The sequence below is a fragment of the Alosa alosa genome, chromosome 5, assembly GCF_017589495.1.
Source record: "Alosa alosa isolate M-15738 ecotype Scorff River chromosome 5, AALO_Geno_1.1, whole genome shotgun sequence".
NCBI classification, from domain to species: domain Eukaryota; kingdom Metazoa; phylum Chordata; class Actinopteri; order Clupeiformes; family Clupeidae; genus Alosa; species Alosa alosa.
The window spans coordinates 73400-99243 of NC_063193.1; the positions used below are offsets into that span (position 1 = coordinate 73400).

Below are 25844 nucleotides of genomic sequence, written 5' to 3' on the forward strand. Positions count from 1 at the left end.
ACCTGCTAATCAACCAGGGGGAGCTCTTAACTCAGCTAGCTACAGCTAACGTTAGTGCTACGGAGATACTGGAAGCTATGTGCGACCTCAACGCTGGTCCTTTGTGTGAAGATGGTGAGTTTTCATCTGTTTGTATTAAAAGTTGGTGTGGTTTTAAATGTAACAGTTACTCTGTTAATTTTGCATGTTGTATAATGTTACTCACTTACCTAACATTACTTGTTGATTAGCTATGGGTGTGTTTGTGTAGCTGCTAGCTTGCTTCCAGCTCTTTAGGTAAAGTTGTTAATGTTAACGGTAACGTTAAAGTTACAACAGCTAGGCTGTCAGTGTAGTCCTGTCCTGAACTGGATTGTCTTGACCGTCTGATCAACATGAGAAAAGATTTCATAATTAACTGAGACTTGCTGTAGTGTAATACTCGTCTTGTATTTTTGTATTACAAAAAGTCCAATGTGAAAACAACGACTCGGTGGCACCCATCAATGAAACGCCTCCACCATCAACAACAGACACTCACACTGGATTTAGAAGAGGCAAGGAAACATCTGGCTATGTTTCACTGATCATACTCACTACGCAGTGTAATTATGACCGCAGCTTAAGCCGCCGCGGTCATATAGGTTTAGTCAGATTTATTTTTTTTTTTTCTTTTTCGCATGTCCAAATTTCTGTCAAGGATTCCCAGGACACTGAAAGACCGAGGTAGACGAAACTTGGTGGGCATGTAACCCCATATGGATAGCATGGAACCATCGTTTTTCGTTTTGATCTGTAGCCCCCGCTGGACTGCACCCCGAAAGGAGGGTAGGGCAGACACAGTTTTCTGTGAATATCTCGAGAACCGTGGGTTTAGGAGGACCATTTTTTGTATGTTGATCTCAAGGGCCATGTCAACCCATTCCATAACCACTCATTTCATGTATAGCCACCTAGTTAAACACAAAAAGTAAAAATGAGGTGTTGTAATCGCAGGTATCTGTGACCTAACATAGTCAAAACTGCATGAAATTGGAAGTGTAGGATCATTATGACACCCTCTGAATGCACGCCAAGTTTTCGCGGAAATTCGTTCATGGGGGTCCACACAATAAATTAATTTATGTTACTATACACCAACTGGCCTGTAGGTGGCCGGAGACAGTTTTCTGTGAATATCTCGAGAACCGTGGGGCCTAGGAGGTCCACCTTTTTGTATGTTGGTCTTAAGGGGCATGTCAACCCATCCCATTACCACTTATTTCATGTATATAGCCACCTAGTTAAAAATTAAAAGCAAAAAATTAGGTGTTTTCATCACAATATCTCTGGCTGACATGGTCAAAACTGCACGAAATTGAAAGTGTAGGATCATTATGACACCCTCCTAATGCATGCCAAGTTTTGTGAACTTTCGTTAATGGGGGCCTTACAATAAAATAATTTATGTGTACATTTAGTGACCGTGACACCAACAAGGATTCCCGGGACACTGAAAGACTGGGGTACACCTAAACTTGGTGGGCATGTAACCCCACATGGATAGCATGGAACCATCGTTTTTCGTTTTGATCTGTAGCCCCCCGCTGTACTGGACCCCGAAAAGGAGGGTAGGGCAGACACAGTTTTATGTGATTGTCTTGAGAACCGTAGGGCCTAGGATGACCAATTTTTCCATGATGTTTGCCTCCAGGGGTCATGTTAACCCATTCCATGTGCACACATGTGCATAAACAGATACACACGCACACACATACATTCACAGTAATCATAATGCATGACACATACTCACACAGTAGACATATGTACGCATGCATGCACATGCACAAACACACATACGCAGGCAAACACACAAGCACGCACACGCACACACACACACACACACACACACACACCCACAAACATAAACGTGTACACGCACACATGCACACAATTCAAGAATTTCTCAGAATTATGAACAGGCAAGATGGGGGTGGGGTTGTATAAAATGAATTTTACATGTGAAATCTATGAACTAATCATGTTTTGGTACTTGTTGTCTAGCAGATACCAGTGAGAATTGAGTGTGGATAATGCAATTTAGTTAGACAGTTAGAATCATATAGGCCTTTCAGCGTGATTTATTTTTGTGGAAAAAATGTGCTGGACTGGGTGGCGGTCATATTTTGTACCGCTCTGCGGTACATCTAGTTATACACACAGCAGTATGTTTTACTTAGTTTGTCAGCTCTTTAAACTCTTGATTCTTTCGCCTACAAGCAGCTATGGCCATTTGTTCAAAACAAATGTTGTTAGGTTTTTAAATATACAAAATGTTCCTAATGTGGGACACTGCCTGTTACAGCTGTTACGGCAGACGTAACACTAATGTGGGACACCTAAGCTCCAGTGTAGCTTTCCCCCAAACTAATGAATGTCAGTGAAACTGTGGGAAAGCCAAAGCTGTAGGGTCCTGTGACCAAAATTGGTGATGTGAATTTAATGTAGCTTAATATAGCCTACTACTGAAGTCCGAAAAGCAAAAATATTTCCCACTTTAGGGCAATCCACCCCACTATAATCTGTATTATGCCATTGGCTGTTATACATCTACATACTGAACATAGTGAATATTTTAGAAGAAAGACATTTACAAATTATGTTTTCTCTGAAGTAACTGTGGCAAAAATGATGGTTATCAAATTGAAATGAAGCTATTATTGTGTGGGGTTATTTTGTAGGAAAAGGGAAGTCATAGCAACAGGACATGCTGGAGCACATGGAGAAAGTGGATGAAAGAAGAGACCGATTGTTCCTTGAGCACAGCCAGAGATTCAATGAATTGTGGCTGGCCACAGCCCTAACAGAGGAATTATATAGGATATAGGGGACTAGAGTGAACAGCGTGTACACTAGGACTAATGGGAAAGTGTTAACTTACAGCGTCGAGCAGATTCCTGGCTGAGTTCCAGGCGGTAGATAGACAGTCGGTTGGCACCTCCACAAAGGTTTGTCTTCTCTCCTTTGCATTCCATGTTGCATTCACTTTCTGAGACATTGGATGCTTGAATTTTGTGACCACAGTAGCACTCTGCTCCAAACTCCAGGCCAGCATACCAGTAGCCCCTATCACATAGGATAGTGCATAAGGATGTGGTGAGAATGAAGTAGGTGACTATTGAGTTTACCCCCATCATTCACATGTATATAACATATATGAAATAAGCTCACATGGATAATGAAATCCATAGAATACAAGCTTGCCAAATGCGTAAAGGGGGTAATATTGGTATATTTCTAGGATAAAACCATTCTCATCTATCCATAAACTTCTTAATCTATACATTGCTCCAACAATCCGGGTACTTTCCGTTTTTTTGACACATCCGGGCATTTTTAGGTGAAACTACCCGGAAATATTTGAATGGGGGTCTATGAGAATTTCAGTGCATTACATTTTTGAACCTTACCCAAGTGTTATATATAGCTATTTATATTGATCTAATGCTATGGCCAGCCAGCAGACGAGTTATACAAACTCTCTTCCAAGTCCTGACCGGTGTCGCTATTTTATAGCGCATTTAACATGCAGAGTGCAACCACGATATGAGAACGGCTTTGTTTATCATTACCATGGTAACTACAATAGCACTAGTGCTAGGTGTTGCAGGCTAACTCGGAGCTGAACTATGACATGTAATCACAGCTCCTAGTTCGCAAAGTTTCATTCATTCCTTCATTATTAGATTAGACATATTTAACATCGGACATCAACTAACTTTAGCTAGCATGACTGACTGACTTTAGCTAACAAAGTGTTTGCCGCAGACGTAAACAAATGTAGACGTCGGGTCCCACAGCCTCTCATCGGGATTCTCTCTCCTGATTGCCTGGAGCCACAAACCCCTTCTTTTTCCCTTCCCTTTCTTTTTGTGGCAACATACTAAACCGCAAATCCTTATTTTTTTTGTTGTTGTTGCAAAATACAACACATCAGCTTTTAGGCATGGTGCCTGCTCAGTGCTCATTGAAGTAGCCTACTGTTTTGTCAAAAAAAATGACACTGCCACATGGCAAAAGGTTGTAAGACACAGCTCTGTGCGCAGTTTTCACGGATCATCATTGCCCTTGGACATTTTCAGCTGGTTTGGAAATTGGACTAATTTCCAATTTTGTCTGTATTGTATGTATTGGTGTCACGATGGTAATTGGGCGGCTACGCCAGTTCGGTCCGCATTTTTGTATTTGTTATTTTTAAATGTATTTGTCATGCCTTGATGTCATGGATACGCTGGCGACTACGCCGCTCCATCCTGCATCGTTTGTCTTGTTGTTATGTGTCTTGTTTGTGGAGCGCTTTGGGTTGCACTATGTGCATGTTAAATGCGCTTTAAAAATAAATCTGACTTGACTTGACTTGACTAAGACAATGTGGTAGTAACAAACATATCGATAAAGAGAAAATCAACATTGAATCAATATTTGCCAGGGGTATGAATAATTTTGTTGTGAATATATATATATATATATATATAAATAAAATTCAATGGTGCTTTATTGGCATGACAAAAAGGGCATTTGCATTGCCAAAGCAATCATACAAAACAGTGTATAGACATTTATGAGTAACATACATAGATCTAAACTTATATAAAATATGTAATATAGGTAATAGAGGGTAAAAGAAGGATGGAAGGCAAAGAAAAAAAACAATACATGGCATAATGATATATTTGCTGCCAAGGCAGCTGAAGGACCCTCTCCTGAGAGGATAGCCATTTTTTAATTTTTGTTTAGCTCTTTGGAATTTGGGAAGATGGTTTTAAATTTACGGAAAAAGGGTTTTCTTAATTCTTCATACTTTTTACAGTGAAGAAGAAAGTGCTCCTCTGTATCAACCTCCTCTGTCTGGCAGTGACAAGTTCTTTCTTCTTTTGGCATCTGTTCACATGTGCAAATTAACTGTATATATTTCAGGGTTCGTACACCTATTCCAACATCAAATTCAATTCAATTCAATTCAATTCAAAGGTCAATTTTCAAGCTTTTCCAGCACTTTACAGCGGTGGCAAATGACATATTATACGAATATACTAACTCATCATTTAGGGATGGGTTTAACAGACATGTGTTTCTTAATAGCAGGAAAAGAAATACAAGGATACAAGGAAATTTATTGTCACATGCATATAGTTACTGGAAGTAAGAAATGCAGTGAAATTATGTCTGGTGTCAGCCTATTTGTGCATTTATGGGGGGGGTACAAAGTGCAGTAGAAGAGGGGTTTAGTAGATTAAGTGGCAAGGGCTGCATAAGAAAGGTGGGGGAGGATTGGGATGGGGGGGGGCACCAACAAGGAGCACCCAAGAGCAACAGGGGCAAGGAAAAACTCCCTTACCAAGGAAGAAACCTTGAGCAGACCCACGGCTCAAGGGGCTAACCCAACCAGGGGTCTTGGTGTGTGTGTTGGGGGGATGACAAGGGAGATGGGATAGTGTGCTGTGTATGTGGGGAGAGCGCAGTGTGCAATATGTGTGTTGGAGAAGCTTCCTCATGATCATGAGACAATGTGCTGTGTATTGGGGGGGGCAGTGTTCTGTAAGTATGCTGGGGATGTGTGTTGGAGAAGCTTCCTGATGAAATAATGTGCTGTGTATGTAGGGGAGAGGGGAGGGGGCAGTGTACTGCAAGTATGGTGAAGGGACTTACTATTGCAAGCAGAGTACTGTATGTATGATGTATGTGAGTGATGACAGTGAAGATGTGTGTGTGGGCGGGAGGGGAGTGGAGCAGTGACTGTGTGTGTGTAGTGTGTGTGTGTGGGTAGGTGGGGCAGTGTGCCGTAAGTATGTAGAGGATGTGTGTTGGAGAAGATCCTGAAGACAATGTGCTGTGTATGTAGGGGGCAGTGTGCAGCTAGTATGTAGAGGTGGCTTACTGTAGCAAGCAGTGTGCTGTATGTATGTGAGGTGATGACAGTGATGATGTAAGTGTGTGTGTTTTTTGTGTGTGTGTTGAGGATGGGGGTGGGGTGGTTGATAAGGTGTTGCTAGGGTACATATCGTCGCAGTCGGGCGGAAACCTCGTAACTCCATTTTTTTCTTTTTTTTTCTCTTTCATAAATCGATATTATTGGTCAATCCTCACGTCAGTCTGTAAGTTTAAAACAAATGTAACCAATGAAAAGTGTTGAAAATAGCTTGGGACTAAATCTCTTAACTCCATTGGACCCTCCAACTGTCTGCAATACCTCGTATCTCCACGCCCTCGTCATCCTGAGGAGCCGCACAAAAGCAAAGCTGAACAAGTCACAACATCCATCTTACATGATTTTTTTGTCCGCAGTATATCAACTTCTTTTTTATGGAAAGTATCTCCTTAGAATGTTTTTAAAATGATCTTAAGGGGATTCAAATGTACAAATATGCCGTACATTCATTTGATCTATAATGATAATTGTGTGATACTAGTGTTTCTGAAGATATTAAGTGACAAGAAATTGTTCTCTTACTAACGTTAGCTAGTTAGGTTCTAGCTAACTTATAGTTTACAGTGTATCAAGGTTTTCCATGAGACAAGTAATAACCTCATCTGACATTACACTCAGTAACCATATTGGTCAGATTTGTTATACGCCAATGTAGTCTATCAGGCCAAAAAAATCTTGACCTGGTGGGTGTGTAACCTTAACATTATCGTTAGCGCGTGGACAGAAAATAATTTGCACACCAGTAACGTTAGCCTAACATTGTCGTTACTGCTTTTGCAAACATACACCGTTAGTTCAGTATGTTAACCGGAGATGTACAGAACTTTTCCTATCCTACTCAGATCATTGTCAGCACAGAAATAAGCTATTGTAGCGGAGTTATGACAGTGTTGTAAACAAATGTTCATCAACTAGCAGGCTTCTTCATGATGGTAAACTTGCCGTAGCCTGTCGAGGCAAACTAACACTAATGTTTTGGTTACATGACTTGTTGTTTACTCTTTTTACAGCAACAATGTCTGTGTCTCTTGAAGAACTGTGTTCATTGGTAAATGTGTCATTTTGATGAGGCTAAGAGGTTAATGCCTAGTAGTGAGACTGAGAGCTCTGATGGAGACTGGTCAGAGAGAGAGGAAGAGACGGCGCTGGAGGCAGAAAGAGTGCAGTTGGAAGTGCATGCTTGTAGAGTCAATGTTAAAGATTCAATTGTATGTTTTCACATTAAAATGGATAATGAGTTTCAAGCAGATGGATTTCTCAACAGTTGTCAGTCTGTGATAATGAAAAAGACATACCCTCAAACTAATATTTTATTGTCTTTTTAAAGATGTCCCTGCTGAGGCTGAGGATGACACCGAGGCTACGACTGCACATGACTGGTGACCTGTCGGCACTTGTCCTGTACACTCAGCTGTTACTTGCACACACATACACACACAACACATAGGCCTACACTCATACATGGGCCATTGCTATGCGGCTAGGACACAAGACGGAGCTATTAGCTATGGTGGCATGTTTATTGTTTGTCTGAGTTAGACACGTAAGCTTGGGTAACGTATGAATGTTTGTCAACCGATAGCTACCAACTTGCGTTCATGGAGTCGTCCTCTCGTTCCGGCTTCTGAAGGTCCGGTGGCAAAGGAGGGCCGATTGGATGCTATGGACTGTTTATTGGTTCGGGCGGTATTGGACTGCTCCATTATGTTAATTTGTTGTGGGGGATTTCGAGACGGTCCTGATCAAGCCGCCTCGATGATCAGTCTTTCCACATGTAACCAAGTCTATTATTTAACAATGTATTTTGCTAACTCTGCTAGTGACATATGTAATATATTTATGCTTGGGGCTCAGGGTCTGTCTTGTCTATTGTGTGTTAATTGATTGTTTAGTGTTTACGACAGGTTTCACTGCCCTGCTCCAGCTCCAATGGCGGTGGTCTGTCCACCATCCCCCAGCCCCCACACCCACACCCCCTCAATACCAGTGCAACACTCACCTCCATCATCACAGGCTATCGTATTCCCCACCATCACTGGATTTTGCACCCTCCCCACACGGCTGATCACGAACAATGAGGTGACAACGACCTCAGTCAACAGCCATCAGACACACAGATCCCAGATGCACCCTCCCTCCTCCCCCTTACACCCCACCATTACAACAGATCAAGTGACAGTCCAACTAAAGAAATTATGCAAGCAATAAAGCAGCGGGCCTGACAGACTGTGTCCAAGACTACTCAAGGCCTGTGCTGCTGAACTGGGGGAGCCACTGAAGCACATCTTCAATTTGAGCCTATGCCTTGGACAAGTTCCAACACTGTGGAAGACATCATGTCTCACCCCTGTCCCTAAGAAGCCACACCCTAGTGAGCTTAATGACTACAGATCTGTCGCCTTACATCGCATGTGATAAAGACAATGGAGCCGGCTGGTCTAAGGTATGCTCAGACCCCAGGTACGCCATGCACTAGACCCGCACCGCTTGCATACCAGGAGAAAGTGGGCGGGACGATACCATCACTTATCTTCTACACAGGACACATTCCCACCTAGACAAGGGGAAAAGTGCTGTGAGAATCATGTTCTTTGATTTCTCAAGTGCTTTTAACACCATCCAGCCCCTCAGATTGGGAGACAAGTTTGCAGATGGGTGTGGACGCCACCTGGTAACCTGGATTACAGATTACCTGACCGAGCTGACCACAGTTCGGCCAGACTGAAGAACTGTCTCTCTGACACTGTGATCAGCAGCACCGAGTGCCACAGGGAACTGTGCTCTCCAGTCCTGTTCACCCTGTACACATCTGACTTCTGCTACAACACCGAGTCATGCCACATGCAGAAGTTTTCTGATGATACTGCAATTGTGGGGTGTATCAGGAACGGGCAGGAGAAGGAGTACAGGAGCCTGGTGGAGGACTTTTCTGCAATGGTGCAAACTCAATCATCTTCAACTTAACACTTCAAAGACCAAGGAGATGGTGGTGGATTTCCGCAGGTCTAATCCCACTCTGCTACCAGTCCACATTGATGGGGTCAATGTGGAGGTGGTTAGCACCTACAAGTATCTGGGTCTCCACCTGGAAAACTGGACTGGTCAGCCAACACTGATGCACTCTACAAGAAAGGGCAGAGCAGGCTGTTCTTCCTGAGGACGCTGCGGTCCTTCAATGTGTGCAGCAAGCTCCTCAGGATGTTCTACCAGTCTGTTGTTGCCAGCGTGCTCTTCTATGCAGTAGTATGTTGGGAAGGAAGCACAAGGAAGAAGGATGCGGGGCGAATTGACAGGCTGGTAAGGAAAGCTGGCTCTGTAGTGGGAGCTGAACTGGAGTGCATCACTTCACTATCTGACAAAAGGACACTGAACAAACTGATCAACATCTTGGACAATCAGTGTCACCCACTCCATAGCACTATTGTTAAGCAGAAGAGCCTGATCAGCTGGAGACTTCGCTCACTGCCTTGCACAACAGACAGACTGAGAAAGTAATTTGTCCCCAGGGCCATTGAACTGTTCAATGCTTCACTTAAGGGAAGAGGAGAGATAGGCTTCTCTGCATAGTCTGTCTGCCTCTTCACCCCCTCCATGTTTGGATACTGTCTGTCCACTAGCCACTTTTACCATTGTCTTTCTGCCTCACCGTTTGCGAGTTATATTAGCTATATTACCACATATGCATAACCCCTCCCTCCATGCCACAGCCGAACTGTGGCCATCTATGTGTCTATGTTATATGGTGCTGGCCGCCAGGTATATGTTCCCCTCTGTCTAGTCTGATGTTGGTCTTGTCTGGTCTATCTAACGTGAGTACTACGGCTCTGCATTTTGAATAGAGGATAAAGCAGATTTTTCATACTGGCTAGATATTGAGATTATTATTGTTAATAATAATAATTTATTATTTTTCTTTTTCTCTGTGCATTTTTCAATGGACTCTTCTGCTTGGTCGTTCGATCTAAGTCAAATAATAAATTACTGTCCATCCTCAACTACTGCCTCTGCTTCTTTGGCCACACCCACTCTGGTTAATGGTAACTTCCGCTCGGTTCCATGAGAGACCTTCTTTTACGGTCTATGCTTCAGGCTCAAATATTGAGCGGAAGTTTATACACGGTTGTGAGATGTCTGAAAAAATAGTTCCACAATAGCAAATAACACAGCTGGAAATCATACATTGCGAACGTTAAGGGTTGTTTTAAGGACATGTTTGTGCATGCCCGTAGGCAGCCACTCTGAAGCAGTAAAGGCGATTCAAAACGAGTCAGAAAAGTAGTGATGGGCGAACGAAGCCTTGTGAAGCTTTTGAAGCTTCTTCCTGATTGTATCGCAAAATGATCCGGAAGCATCGAAGACAACACAGTGACATCTGGTGGTCAGCAGAAATGACAGCGGCTATGAATTCGACACAGCCGAACGAAGCTTACAACATTAACATGAGAGACAAAAAAACCACACATGCATATGTCATGAGATGACTGAAAATTAAATGAATTAATTAGAACTAGGGTATAATGTTTAAATAAAGCCTAGTGTGTTCAGCGTTTGAATTTACGTGAGTTCAGTTGGTTTTAACAAACTGCAGCAAGAAATGCAGCTGTCTGCTATGTGGCAATATCAATTCACTATAAATAAAGTTGAGGCCTTATCCAATAAACTGCCATAGACTAGGCTACTTATAACCAAGAGGCATTCCATCTCAAAACTTTGAAAAGTTCTTTAGCAACAATGATTGCTGAGTTAACTAAGACACGTAACGCCGGTTTTGTTAAATTAGAGCAGTAGGTTACAGAGAATACAGCTGTGTTGCTCCTGTTGGGTATTAGGGCAGCAGCAAACTTTCGAATCCAGCGAAACCCTTCGGTGATGTTTGAAGCTTCGGACATCACCAATCACGTGCTTATGTCAATTTGATACAAGCTCCAACACACTCCGTCGAAACAATTTGCCTCAGGGGAGTGATACAAGCTTCGGTGCCTCAGTGTCGAATGTCCCGTCACTACAGAAAAGTCGAGACAGGACCAATCGTCAAAATTTTGGTGTTCACCACCACTCTAGTTCATCCAAAACAAACTGTGAGGTAAGATTATATTACCTTTAGTTTAACCCTTAGAACCCGATTGATGCAAATGCAAAGAAACACACCCTTTCTTCTCTGTTATATTGCTCCGCAACTGTTCATCGAGATAAAACCTTTATTGTGTGACAGAGCAGAAGTGGGGCTTTCCAACGAGACCACGCACTTGTCTGTACGTTAAAGTATGAAAATTTATTTGAAATAAATCATGAAATTAAATGAAATTGCATCATATTTACAGTCTATACTTCTCTGCGTTCACCTGCACACCCATTACTCTCGTTTGAATTACTCGCGAACCCGTGAACGCATAGATATGGCAGGCATATCAGATGAAAGAGGAGACACAGGGCTATCCACTGGTACCAAAGTATGTCGATCTTTCTGGCTTATGAAAGCAACCAAGTACATCCTTCTGGGTTATAAAACAGACGAAGTGACAACAAAATAATAACTTCATATAGCTCAACTTACCTCACGCTTTTGTCTGTTTTTGTGGCAAAGCATGTTTATAATCAAACGCTATCGTGTGTTTCTCTATGGCAAAGAATGTTCATAATCCGGTTTTGAGATCCTAGCAAATTCCTAGCATCCGATTCAAGGCTCACATTGAATCACAATTTGTTTGACAAAGAAACACCTTTTTTGCCTTTACTTTGTTCATGGCAATGCAGTAAAAAGTTGTAGAGAATCATGAGTGCAGACACCAGGCACACACAGGCTAACACATAAACTCGGGTCAAGTCAGGTCAGATCAATTCGTTCACAGATATGGAGCGCAGAAAGGTCATTTTTAATCACTAAATAAAAAAATGGCATTTATTTCTGTAAGACGTACACCACATATGTCTGTAAATTGCTCAGCCCCAAAGAATCCCTCCACCATGGCAATGATATTGCCAGATTCAGGACAGTCTGTCCTACACACACATGAAATGCATGTAGAGCTACGAGCTTGCTGTGGTGAGATACATGTCAAAATATAATAATTTTTATAATACGGCTATAATCAGCTTTATAATCAGCTTTTGGGGCTGTCCAGGCAGGGAATGTGCTGTCATTTCAGCAAAAAACACAATAAATGTTGTAAATCATCAACATCCCAAACGCCCCTGCCCAACCTTCCCTACCCATCCAAGGCTATAGGCTTGAGCCAACCACATGCGCCTATGTGTTATCAGAGGAGGAACATGTATATATGAAATCGCTACAGGTGTCATTCCACATGGCCCACAGGATTGAAGCTGCAACACGGGAGCAGAGCTCATGCCAGGAATGGCATCGACTGAGAAAGAGTCACATCTACACGCTTTCACGAGGCATGCCATGTTCGCTGTCATACATCAGCTGAAAATCTGGCACACCGAATTTTGAGGGGGCTGTCATGACGAAGGACATTTATATGGAGCCAGTTGCCGTGACCGTACTGCAGTTTAAGAAATGTCAACTATTCACACTGCGGGTTCATTATACACCCTGATGCTCCATGGCTGGGATGCTCTCCCGATGGAGTTGTGTTTGATACTTCTGAAAACCCACCATTCGGCCTGCTGGAAATTAAATGCCCCAACATCAAGAGCTACGTTGACTGTCCCTACCTGAAAATGTCTGGTGGCTCTTTGCAGCTTAGGAGGCAGCATTTTCTTATTATAAACCAGCTGCAAACTATTACAAAATGCTTTGTTCATCATTTGTAAAGCATTGTTCCTATGTTAATTCTCATAAATAAAGTATTTATACAAAAAGTAAAGTATTTATGAATGGTTTGTTCATAGTAAATAAGCCTATATCTAAAATATGAATTATTGTTAATACTTAATAAATTACTGGGTAACACTCCATAATAAGGTGCCATAATAAATAGTAAACTAGTAATTACCTAACCCTTTGTTAATATTTGTTAATTGTTACTAACATATCTATTTGGCACAAGTTAATAGTTTTTTAATCATTAATTAAATATTAGTTGTTTGCATAAAATCTGTATGTTAATGTTTTAGCAAATCTATTAACTAATATTGTATTAATATGTGTTAATAGTTAACTAAATGTCTTTTTGGCACTAATTAACAGTTATTTCTTGCATCATTTAAATGTTAAATGTTTATTTGCAATCTATATGTAATAGAAAACTTAATGACTTATTATTATTTAACTAATTGTTATTAAACTGTGCTTCTGCCTATCCCAATATGAACCGCTCTTCATAGGACCCTTACAATAGATAGAAATTCAAGAAAAAAACACGGAGCTATCTTGACATGCTGCCACTGTTGTCGGCGCCGGAACCGCTTGTAATAAAGTTGGTTAAGCTTAATTAATATATTAGTAGTATATAGCTATAAGCGTGGGGCCCCTTATAATAAAGTTGGTTAAGATTAATTAATATATTAGTAATAACTCAGTATGGGGGACCCTTATAATAAAGTTGGTTAAGCTTAATTAATATATGAAGAGTTCAGATGCAAAACCCTCTAAATCCGTCTGACCACTTTTCTTTTAAATGAGCATTTAACTTCAGGCTCCTATAGGTTTTTGCCTATAAATCAGTATTTCAGACCAGGAAGAGAGTGGTATTTAGTGGGTTTAGAAGTTAAATTATTTGATTAGCGTATACTATGTGTGGAGAGCATCCCCTCACCATCTTTATCTCATTTTTGACATAGGTGGCATTTAGAGGCTTTTGCATCTGAACCCTTCATATTAGTAGTGTATAGCTATCAGTGTGGAGGCCCTTATAATAAAGTTGGTTAAGCTTTATTAATATATTAGTAATATATAACTAGTCAGACGGTGAAGGGACTGAGACCAAAACTGGCTTATCACATTTATTCCTTTAGGAAAAGTTAAAACAAAACAACAAGTAGTTGAATGGGCTATATTACATGCATCATTCCTATACCATCACTGTCAGCCCTACTAGCAAGGGAGACATGCGACATGGAATGTTCAGGTGCACAGAACGACAGTTTATTAATATTCTGATACTCACTAAACACTCACAGACGTAGACCATACGGAGGTAATGCATAAACATAATGCTAAACTAAATGTACATTCATTTCCTGCTAGACTGAATTGCACTTTCCATGCACACTAAGCTAAACTACACTGAATGCATGGAAAGTTGCTAGCGGAGTTTACAGCTAGTCACGTTAGACTCAGTGTGTATGAACTCGTGGTCATAATGAAAACATTAATAAACGTTCTCTAAGTTGCTAGAATTGCACCCAAATCTTAACAATACATGTAAAGTAACATAATACAGGTGGTATATCAAAGTTTTCAACTTAAACAACATTTTACAGTTTCAACAGGAAGTGGGGAGAGCTTTATACAGTCAACCTACGCAATGCAAAGAATACCGCTTCTGATCGGCTATGGCAACAATACAAGGACAAAACGCAGCAGAGCTGCAGTATAGCGTTTCTCCAAAGGGGGCTCCAAAACACCAATCTCAATAAAGCTGCTTAATTACGGCGAAAATCACATACAAACACTAAACTACATTTCTAACTCTGTTACACCCCCCTCCCCTGAATTTCACCAAATTCAAGCAGCAATCAAATAGTACTTCCAAAGGCAAAGAGTACACTACTTTCAAACACTAGACAGAGAGTCACCATTTACAGGACAGCCAGCCACAGAGGTATCCAATAAGGATGAAGTGGAAGAAGAGGAGCGCAAACTCTCACACAACCAACCACTGGCAGTAGGGTGCCTTATACACCCCACAAGACCATAAAGCCATAAACCATAAATTCCATACATTATCCACAAAGCTAATCAGAAAAGCTAGATAAATAATAATATGTCATTAACTAAACAACTAATATTTAATTAATGATGAAAAAACTATTAACTTGTACCAAATAGATATTTTATTAACAATTAACAAATATTAACAAAGGGTTAGGTAATTACTGGTTTGCTATTTATTATGGCACCTTATTTTGGAGTGTTACCAAATGATGCAATATAGTCATGCACTAATGATTAGTTAGGGTGAGGATACATATTGTATAAACCACTTCCTAATACAATAATTCATGATTAACTCAGGGGTTACAAGTGGTTAGTTAATGATATTTTGTGAGCTTATCTAAAGTGAGGACTTTCTATGCCTTGCAACACATTTTCAAATGAGTTGTAAAGATTACATTCACATTCATTCATTTAGCAGACAAGCGACGTACACATGTCAATTAAATTGAAGGCCATAACAGTGAAAGCTGGGAATCAAACCCCCAACTTTTCAGGCTTACTGCATGCTAGTCCAGCTCCTTATCCAGCTCCTTATCCACTACACTACCCAGACAGAAACCCCTACAACTATGCAAGAGTTTCTGATTTCTTCTACACACTGTTATTAAACATCTGTATCAACTATTATTAAATGCTGTATTCTTCATTTGTAAAGCATTATTCCTACATTAATTCTCATCTGTAAATCATGTTAACACACAGTTAAAATGGTTTGTCCATAGTACACGCATATCTATATTATATTTTTGAATTGACTGTTGTAATACCACTGGGCAGAGGTAGTGTAGTGGATAGGGAGCCGGGTTAACATGCAGTAACCCATAAAGTTGGGGGTTCAAACCCTAGTGTCCACCAATGTGGCCTTGCCCTTTAATTTCATTGACATGTGTAAGTCGCTTTGGGTGAAAGTGTCGGCTAAATGAATAAATGCAAGTGTAAACTTTATAACTCATTTGTAAATGTGTTGCAAGGCATAAAATGTCCTCACTTTAGATGAGCTCACAAAATATCATTAACTAACCACTTGTAACTCCTGAGTTAATTATTAATTACAGTATTAGGAAGTGGTTTATAAAATATGTATCCTCACCCTAGCTAATCATTAGTGCATGTGTACTGTTAAATAATGGAAATATTACTTAATCAAAAACATATTATTGCATTTATTAAGTATTAACAATAATGTATAAACATATTTAAGATATAGGCTTATTAACTATGAACAAACTATTCATAACTGTGAACAAATGCTTTACTGATGATAAATTAGAAATGACTACAGTGGGCAGTGCTTCGACTTGTCCAGCTTCACTCGCGGTCCGCGCGTGGGACCACGCGGTATCACGCGACTTCAATTTGTATTTTCCCAATGAGACGCTGCAACAACCCAAACAACCGGTAGATGGCTCAAGTGAGCAGGGTGTCTCGTAAAAAGAAATGGAGCCTGGAAAACCCTACACAGACTTCACTACAGACTTTAGCAGACTGGTGTAGAAATAATTTAATAGCCAGAAATATGCCTGCCCTGCCCTAATAAAGAAATATTTGGTTAACTGCGAGTGAATCCCGTTTGCAGCCGTAGAAAAAACGCAGGACAAATTAAACATTCTGGTTTTCTCCGAGTGCAACGATGATAGACAGACAACATTTGGACAAAATATAGAGCATATTAACCTCCGTTGCTCAGCCAAATGCCTTCCTGTTACGTCCTGTTATTACGGAGTAAATCAATCTTTCCCGTGAGCTTGCATGCTACCAGTCCTTCCTTTTCAAATGTGTTGCGCCTGTTTGCACAATTTCACAAACAATCATATGTGATTAATAATATGACAAATAATCCCTGTGCACGGGGACCGAAACAATGCATGCCAACTTTTTCCGTGTTTCTCACATATTTTAACTTCCCCCCGCTGTCTTGCCGTTTTAATGTTTTCCCGTAGAATATCCCATATTTTCATACTCTCATAACAGCCTGCCATCGGGCCTGTCTCTGTGTTGCCCTGTTGCTACCCCTTGCCCTTCCAACGAAACAGATGTCTTCAAATCATTGTTTTCCTTGCTTGAAGGCGAACTTAGAGTGATGTTAACCTATTTAAGTTTACCGGCGTGATTGTCGTAAGAGCACAATTCATTGGCGCTTGCATGTTCGGCCTTATGTCTCACGTATGCACCTGAGGCTACTCAGCTACTAGAGAAAGAATTTCCCCTGTTTGTATGTTCACTCCAAGTTGGCCTACCATAACTTACCAACTCTGCACTGTAGACCCTAACTGGCTATTTATATTTTTCTGTGAAATAAGCAAATGTATTTGTTCAACTTTATGAAGCAGAATTACGCACTAGGCTACTTGGAACATAACACATTTGACAAAGGACAGATGTATGTTATAGTGACAAAATATTAACTTTCAGTGTTTTACGATGTCTGTCATGGGGAAGTTTTTTTGCCCCATGCATTTATTCTAGGCTACTGTCAGTGACTGCCGTGAGAGAAGCGGGTTCTGTGTTTCGTTCATGTCAGTGACTGATGCGAGAGAAGCGGGGTCTGTGTTGCGTTGCGTTAAAATTTATTTTCAATTGGGCATACCGTGCCGTGTTGTCCACAGCTCAGTTCTGACAAAGCCGAATTTACTCCCTTTGAAACAATGAGTGTGCACGTTTGTATGGTTATATTGCTTGACAGGGGGGATCCCAAGCAGCTTTCTACTTTGAGAACATTTCCTAATTCACCCGACACTAATATTCAAAATGTTGAAAACTATTTCGGCATAGCCTATTAACTGACCACCCGATTCACGTTGACTGGGGGGCAGGGGGGCCATCAGACATTTGTGCCCAGTTAATCCGGCCCTGCCCCCAACAAATCACACCTTCTCACCAGCTGTGACAGCTTAAAAGAAGTCAAGACGACTCCTAACTCGCATACCTATTCACAAACCGGTTTTGTGCATTTCGCCTGTTTTGAAATCCTATGCGGCTACAGGAGCTTCCAGTCGTGAGGAAGCAATTTTGCATTGTAGGCATAACTAACATGCAATAACGCCACCAACAACATTGTGGCGGATCTGTTATTTAACCTACTTACTGTAGGCTGCGCAAACCACAGGCCTTAATTTTGGGCAAGCCTGCATTCGAGGCAGGCATTCTGTTGAAGAATTTTATATAAAGCTAACAGTAATCCTCCTGCCCCCTATACCACAGCTGTGGATAGTGTGGAATGCAAGTAATAACACAATCCAATGTGTGTCTCAATTGTCCCCCGCTGACCATCTCACACATTTCTCTAGATTTTGCAACGACCTTACATGACACAATGCCATAAAATGCCAGTGTTTAGGACACCGAATAATGTTTGTAATGATACCAGTTAGGCCTACGTTCAACAGTAACATAAGTGTAATGAGCTATTCATTGTCGAAGGTGCATGGTGAAGTGAAATTCTTACTTTGGAAAACAAACATTTGCCGATATCATTGGATAGGGACTATGTCTACTTGTTTATTTTTTACGTAGCGCCTACAATGGCCAGTTCAGACAAAGCCGAAATTACTCATTTTGAAACATTTGTATGGTTATATTGCTTGACTTAAATCCCAGAGAGTAGGCTAGGCTACTGCACCCCACAGTGATGGGCCTAGCGGTCTTACGCGTTCAGTGTGGGGTATAAACAAGCTGAGAATTTAGCGGTGTCACGTCTGCCTGTCACAGACGTGGGGAGCTGAAGTTTGGGATACAGTTACTACAGTAACAGTATTTTATTTTACTTCTTATGGAATATATTTTTTTTCACTTTTATAAAGGCTTTGTTTGAATGCTGTTGGAACAAATAGTAGTTGATTATAAAGGCAACTTTCTGTTGCAATTATTCTGTGTGTTCTGGACTGCAGGTAACTTGTTAAGCCAGTGGTCCTCAAACTTTTTCTTTCATTCCCCACTTTGATCAAGGAGGCATTGACTGATGATAGTGGAGATAACGTGTTATCCCGAGGCCTTTGCAAGTCAGCATCTCCGACGATAATCTACCCTATTAAGGCGAGACACGGCAGGTGAAAACATCGTTTTTTCATGCACTGGTCAATTTCGAGATTTTGAGCTAGTATGTTACCTTAGCATGTATTCTATCACACTACTACAACAAAATGCACATTTAGGTGTTTATTTCATTATATTGTGTCTACTTCGCCTGTATATTTCTCCTAAATTCAGCAAAGTTAGCATTCTAACCTTGCATGCACTCCTCGCGACCGTGGTCCAAAACATAACATGTGTACTACCGTTGGCAAGCTCTGTTTTTCCTGTATCACGCTATGTGATCCATATATGGACACTTCCTTTGTATCAGTAACCAATCGTGAAAGTTCAAAGGCGAGTCTAGGCTGAAACGGAATCTCATTGGCTGTCTTTCAAGGCTGTTTTTCTCAAAATGAGTTTCACGCTCACACTCTGAGCTCAAAAACTCCACTTCAGAAGCTAACGTTACATACACCAAACTTTCTAGACTTATGCCTAACTATATGTCGAAGATTTCTACAGAGGGTTTGTTGATATATTATTCCTAGCCTGACTTACATGACATTTTATGCCTAAAAACATGGAAAAAAAGCTATTTTTTTAGGGCTAGTGACATCATTTTCTGATTTACAGGATAACAAAAGTAGATATTCATAAATCCCTCTGTAAATGTTTTCCCATCTAATATCTGAACACAATGAAAACATAATTTTGAACTTGGCTGTATCCAATGCTCAGGTTTAGGTGCCTTAAAATGTATGCAAATTAAGCGCATATTTAATTAGATAATGCCTAATTTGCATATGTAAACATTAAATTACAGCAAACTTGTAATACATTTTTTTCTCATATTAATGCAAGTAATCAACTGGGGAAGTTTCATAGTGATATCTGCTTGTTAAAAATTTTACCCTATTCACCTGTAGTGTCTTGCCTTAAAAATATAAGTTTTCGATGTCCCAAACGGAGAGCCATACTTTATTGTTTTAACAATCTCTATGCTACTCACCAAAATGTAGGCATAGGAACATGATGAAGTATCCAACTGTCGTGTGTTAAATTATTGTGATTACGAGCCAGTGGTTTTCAAACATTATGCGTGACTCGGACATCTATGCAACAGACTCGTAGATACCGTCCTCGCATTCGCAAAATGAGGACATACAGACTGCTCAGATAACAGGTGTACCTCCAGTTATGCACGGTTTTAGTCAAGTCATTTAAATGTGCTGGTGAAACAGTTGTGTACTCTGGGCACAGTTCTGGGCACAGTTCTTCCAGAGCTTCGTGCCAAGTAATAAGCGTTGAGTCGAGATGTTTGTGTGAATGAAACGAAGCGTATAGGCCATAGTGTGACATGCGTAAACCAATGGTGTAGAGATGACGCCACAGACTTTTATTTAAGAGAGCCTACGTTTGTATGTAGGCAATTTATATTCACAATACTTAGGCCTACTAAAATAAATAGTATTTTATTTGTGTTTTTTGTTTAGAGTAAATAAAAAAAACGGTCGGTGTAAACGCAAGTTTACAACCGGCAAGTCGGTCGGACTAAAAAGGGAATAAATATTTAGGTCGGTTCTAAATTGACCGGGTCGGTCGGGTTATGGCAAACGAAAATATTTTTAAGGATGGCCTGGCAGTGTTTTTTTGCACGTCTGCAGAAGTCAGCCAAATATGAATGTAATTCTGCGGCATAAAGCAGATGTATTTGTTTATTGTACAGAAAAATAAAAATGACATGTCAAGCAGTCAATTGACTACATTGCAGTCAAGTAGTAGGGCAAATTAATTTACGAAACCAAAACTTGGGTCATAGTTGTCTAAGCCTCTATTAAGTTAGCCTGTTAAAAAACATCGCCAGATAGTATTAAATCGGCAACAACATTGTTTTCTGCAGAAGCCTACCCAAGGCTACAGATTAATTCTGAACAGTTATTTATCTACTGGCTCAATTATCACACCACTGTTTTGATTTGCGTAGCTGCGTTACCCCCAACACTGACAATAATGTAGACAGCAAATTTCGATTTCGATTTTCGTTACCACCGTGTAGTCAAGCCTTAACCCTTACAAGCCCGACCGTTCTAATTTCGTTAAAATTTTAACGATGACCAATCATTTAATATCTCAGCTGTACAAATGACTTTATGATTTTATTTCTGAAATCTTCCCCGTAATGCTGACAACATAAGCTTCAATTTGATATGATTGGTTAAGAGATTTATGGCGCGAAATGTTTTGGATACTTGAAGATCAGTCGTGAAAAAAACCTTTTCACTTCAGTCGTATATATTGATATGGAAAGACAGATGCCACCTGCACTTCGTTGGAGTTTACCTCGACTGGAAACCACACAGCTGGATAAACTGAGGTAATATATGTTTTTACATTGGTTGTAGTTATGGTTAATCTTAATTTGTAGTCCTAAAATCATGTTATTTGACAGAAATATGCTTTCTCATCAACGTCAACATTATGGCATAGCGGGGGCTAAGTGCATCGTCATGTAACTTTAGCTAGCTGCATTACTCTGAACTTCTTGCAGTACTCTCGTTTGCTTTTGATGTCAGTTATTTTCATTTGACAATTTCATTTAAAAACCTGTTAGTATATATTGTAAGTAAGTTTGTTTTCTAGTACCAATTTGCTTGTTAGGTAAGCATTATTGGCAAGTCAGTATAACGTTAGCACATCAAAGCTGGATAAATCAATGGGCGCTGCGTTTGTTTGCGTCGGTTCTACATGAAATAAGTTGAGCGATATTTGTTCTCCTCTCAATATGTAGTTGTAGAAAACAAGATGTGAAATCACATATTCTGTCAGAAATGTAGTGCTAATTAACTTATTGCCTGTCCTCGAGTTGTTACCTCGCTAGGCAGTTTGTAGTGAACTGATTTAGCTTGCTAACTTATAAATGACAAACATCAGACGGTGCTTGTCTCAACATTTTCTAAAATGACATGACTTGATAGCTTTTCTAGTCCTCAATATGTTGTTATAGAAAACATGATGTGAAATCACATATTATGTCAGAAATGTTATTATTGCATTTTCAGCAGTTAGTTACTAGTGTAGGTGAAATGTAATCTGTCTTTATCTTGATGCCAGCCAGGCAATCAGGCAGCTAAACCCATGTGTAATAAAATGACTTTTCATACTTCTGAATATTTTTGAGTTACTCAGAATGCTTCAATAGTTTCAAGGCTACCTCTTCTGGTGTATGTATGTGCACACACACATACATCTGTAGTTTTGATTTTATTTTGTAGATTAATAAAGGTATTACATTTGTATGATTTTACTGTTGTTTCAGATGGATGATGAAAGACCTACACAGACCTCGTTGCAGGCCTGAAGAGGTAGCTGACTGCTGATGAGCTTGTGCTCACAATGTTGAAGACCATGTGAGGATGGAGGAAGAAGGTATAGATTTAGGTGGCGTGCATAGGGTGTTGTAGACTGCCACTAAAACACTGTGAAATAGACTTGTTATGTTGTTTTTTATATGTTGTTGTCCCAGGCATATGTGCATATGCGACGGCCTACTAAGCACAACCTCCAACCCGGACTTTCACAGTTTTCTAGGATTGATCATTGACATGGGGCTTCACTTCCCTCCCTAATATCCATTGCTACTGGGGAACCAAGTCTCTGAAGGGATCAGGGAGCGTTGACCAAATGATAAATACATATTGTGTACACTTTTTCTCCATTGACATTGCCGTTGTCAGTAGTTTCTTATTATTTCAAGTTTGGCAATGCAGAATCTGGTGTTGAACCTAGGTTTGGTAGCTACAGCCAGAAAGACTTCACAACAGCTGGCAGGCATTTCCGTCAAAATTTCAGCCTCGCCTTCAGCTGCTCCAACTTCTAATCTGTCGTCTTTTCATCAAGTACATATTCCTGTACAGCAGGAGCCAAAGAAAATGGTTGGCTTTGTTATAAAAAAAAAAATACATAATAACACTAGTAGCTTGTATGGCCCGGAGTTTAGCGGTAGGTGACTTTGTTTTTTTGGTAAACAAATTTGTCAGATTTGGCATTCTACAGGAGGGGATGTGTTTCGTTATGAGTCATAGGTCTTCTGTGTTCCCTTCAGGATCCCCACCCCACCTTTCCCTATCCTCCTCTTTGTGTGTGTGTGTGTGTGTGTGTGTGTGTGTGTGTGTGTGTATAAATGTGTTTATTCTCAACAGGCTTGTTCTATGTAATCCACTTTCAAATGTTTAGAACACATTGATTTTTGAGTGATGTTGAAGTTGATTGTATTCCTAGCTTTTCATAAGTAATAATACATTTTATAGATATAATTTCATATTATACTGATTTATATAAGGAAGTTGTATCTGTTGAATCAAACGTATTTTATGTCTCTATTCGAAATGATCTTCAATAACTATACAGTATACTTACTTCCCGTATTACTGGTAAGGTACATGTTTTTTTTTATATATCATTATTATTGACTGTAGCATTTGCTTATATACAAATAAATGGTTTATTCGTATGGACCAAATAAATCTAAACCATTGTGTCTGACTTCATTATTAGTTTCATTATAGTTTTTGGTGAGAAAGAGAATGTGAATTCTTTCAACATTCTAAATCCCGTTTCCTGCATTTTTTAACACTGACCACTAAATTTATCATAACTTTTGAAAGGTTAATGATATTCCAATTCAGTCTTTTTTGTTAAATAGCCCACAACTTGCTGAACATGTCATACACTCTATATTTTTCTCTATCTTGTATAGAAATATGATGAAAATGATTTTTTATGTGAATGGAATGAAATTTTAACGAATTTCGGTACACATCTGGAGAGGATTTTCAAAGACTGTTCATTACTATATCAACATTACCATAGGTATTTTACACCATTTGATAGAACTGATCCTTCTGATTACAATGGTATGTATATCCCATTGATGGTATGTAATATACTCAAGAAATATTTTTTTTTGTGTATGGAGGTCATCCAGCACCAAAAATGGAATGTTCGGCACGGGCACGAAAGGGTTAAGACATACCCAAGTAGCCTAAATCGAGGTAATGTTTAATTATGCATGATTTATTTTGTTATTGAATTCGTAGGCTGGGATTACTCTCGGCAAGTCTCCTGCTTTTTTAGAGCGATGTACAGTGGCAGAGCAACGCACAGTGGCTGAAAGTGGTACTAAAGCTTCACGCAGCTTCACGCCTCGTAATGCGCGACTGAAGTGGTCATTTGAAAGCGATGCCCACTGTAATGATGAACAAACCATTAACTAATAAGTAACAAAGGCTTAACAAATGATTAATTGTGTGTAGCTATTATGAAGTGTTACCGATCTTTTTTTTACCACTACCTACTGAAGTGTTTGTGTGTTTAAGTCGTTTCAGATTTCAGATGTTGCTTCATTTAAGTGTTAGTGTGGCCACATACCACTGGTGGTCCATTCAATTACATTGAAATTATTATACAGTTTTGAATTTATGGTATTATTCTATTGTATTGTTCTTATTTAAACAATATTTACATATATACACTCATATGTGTATGTATACCTATAGATAGGTATATATAATACATATACTGTATCTATTTATCTACCTACCTACCTATCTACCTATCTATCTATCTATCTATATTATATTATATTACAATACACATGTATATACATATCTTTAAACAGCATTATATTTATCTGGCCTGGGGATAAAAACTTCTCCTGAGTCTCTCAGTTCTGGCTTTGTGACTACATAGGCGTCTTCTTGATTTCAGCGGTAGGAATAATCCATTGTTAGGATGAGAAGAGTCCTTCACAATCTTTTGGGCTCTTAGGAGTACTCTTCTGGAATAGATATCTTGTAGAGCAGGGAGTTGAGTTCTTATAGTACGTTCAGCTGAGCGCACTACTCTCTGCAGAGTACTACTAACATTATAACATTATACCTATATTTAGATTCCTATAGTTTTTTTGTGTTATGTATTATGAAATTATAATAAGACATGTGTATAAGTAAAAACTGTCTTAGTCTTGACTGTTGATCAGAGAACAGATAATGAAATCCATAATATTTACAAAAGTATATGTACAATATTTATAGGTGACAAACCTTAGCACATTTTTTACACTCAATGGCTCCATGCCTTGACAAGTGGTCCACATTGGTAGTTCACAAGCAAACATGCCACTGTGAACAGTTGGTTTATGCTACAAGAAATGGACAAGGGGATGACTGTGTCAAACAGCTTATGTTCCTTAAAGGAGAACTTTGGTGTGATATTGACCTAAAGTGTGTTGAAACATGATACCGAGTGTGAACTTTTGTCTCATAGCTCATCTCGGCTTGTCCACTGCACTCCGAAATCTGGCGCTAGTTAGCCGATGCTACCAACAGGTTTTCAATGGGGGTGCCTTGGACATCGGTCTAGCCATGCAAATAAATCACTGTTTTACACCATTTACGAGGCTCAAAGTAGCTCCACACTTAATTGGTAGACTTCCGAGGGCCCTGACATTTAAAACGAGACATTGAGAACTTTGAAAAAGCACTGGTAGTTTATTTACAAGACGATTTATACAGACAGTACCTTCAGGAAGTTTACCGTTCGCCGCCATCTTGAATTTAGTCACGATAAGTCGCTTAGCAGCAACTGGAATCCATGCATTTCCACGGAATTATTTTTGGAATCTGATCTCATACATGTTCATTTGTACTCATCGCTCGACTTATCGTGACTAAATTCAAGATGGCGGCGGATATATTTATCCGAGTCAGGATCAGGGGTCAGCGGTCTCTCTCGACATTCCCAAACACTCAACCTCGGCGGCTGCTCCTGGTAATGATTCCACTCAAAAAGTGTAGGGAAAACACCTTTTTTCAGACGTTTCAGACGAGTCCCTTCCATAAAGTCATCAAGTCTAAAATGAACGCTACACAGCTTTGTATTTTTGTTGACTTGGAAGTCATCTCTCCTGATCTGAACGATCCACTTTTTTCTGAGATCCTCTTCTACTGGAAATGAATGGAAACTCACAGTCAAGTTGTATCT

General features: G+C 39.9%; 1 protein-coding gene across 1 annotated transcript in view; it reads right to left on the reverse strand.

Moving 5' to 3' along the window:
- The window catches only part of LOC125294530 (WSC domain-containing protein 2-like), a 101704-nt gene that overhangs the window by 10918 nt on the left and 64942 nt on the right, over positions 1-25844 (reverse strand). Inside the window, exon 4 of the mRNA XM_048243363.1 lies at positions 2900-3084. Within this exon, the coding sequence (XP_048099320.1) occupies positions 2900-3084 (185 nt within the window). The remainder of the gene's footprint in view (positions 1-2899; positions 3085-25844) is intronic.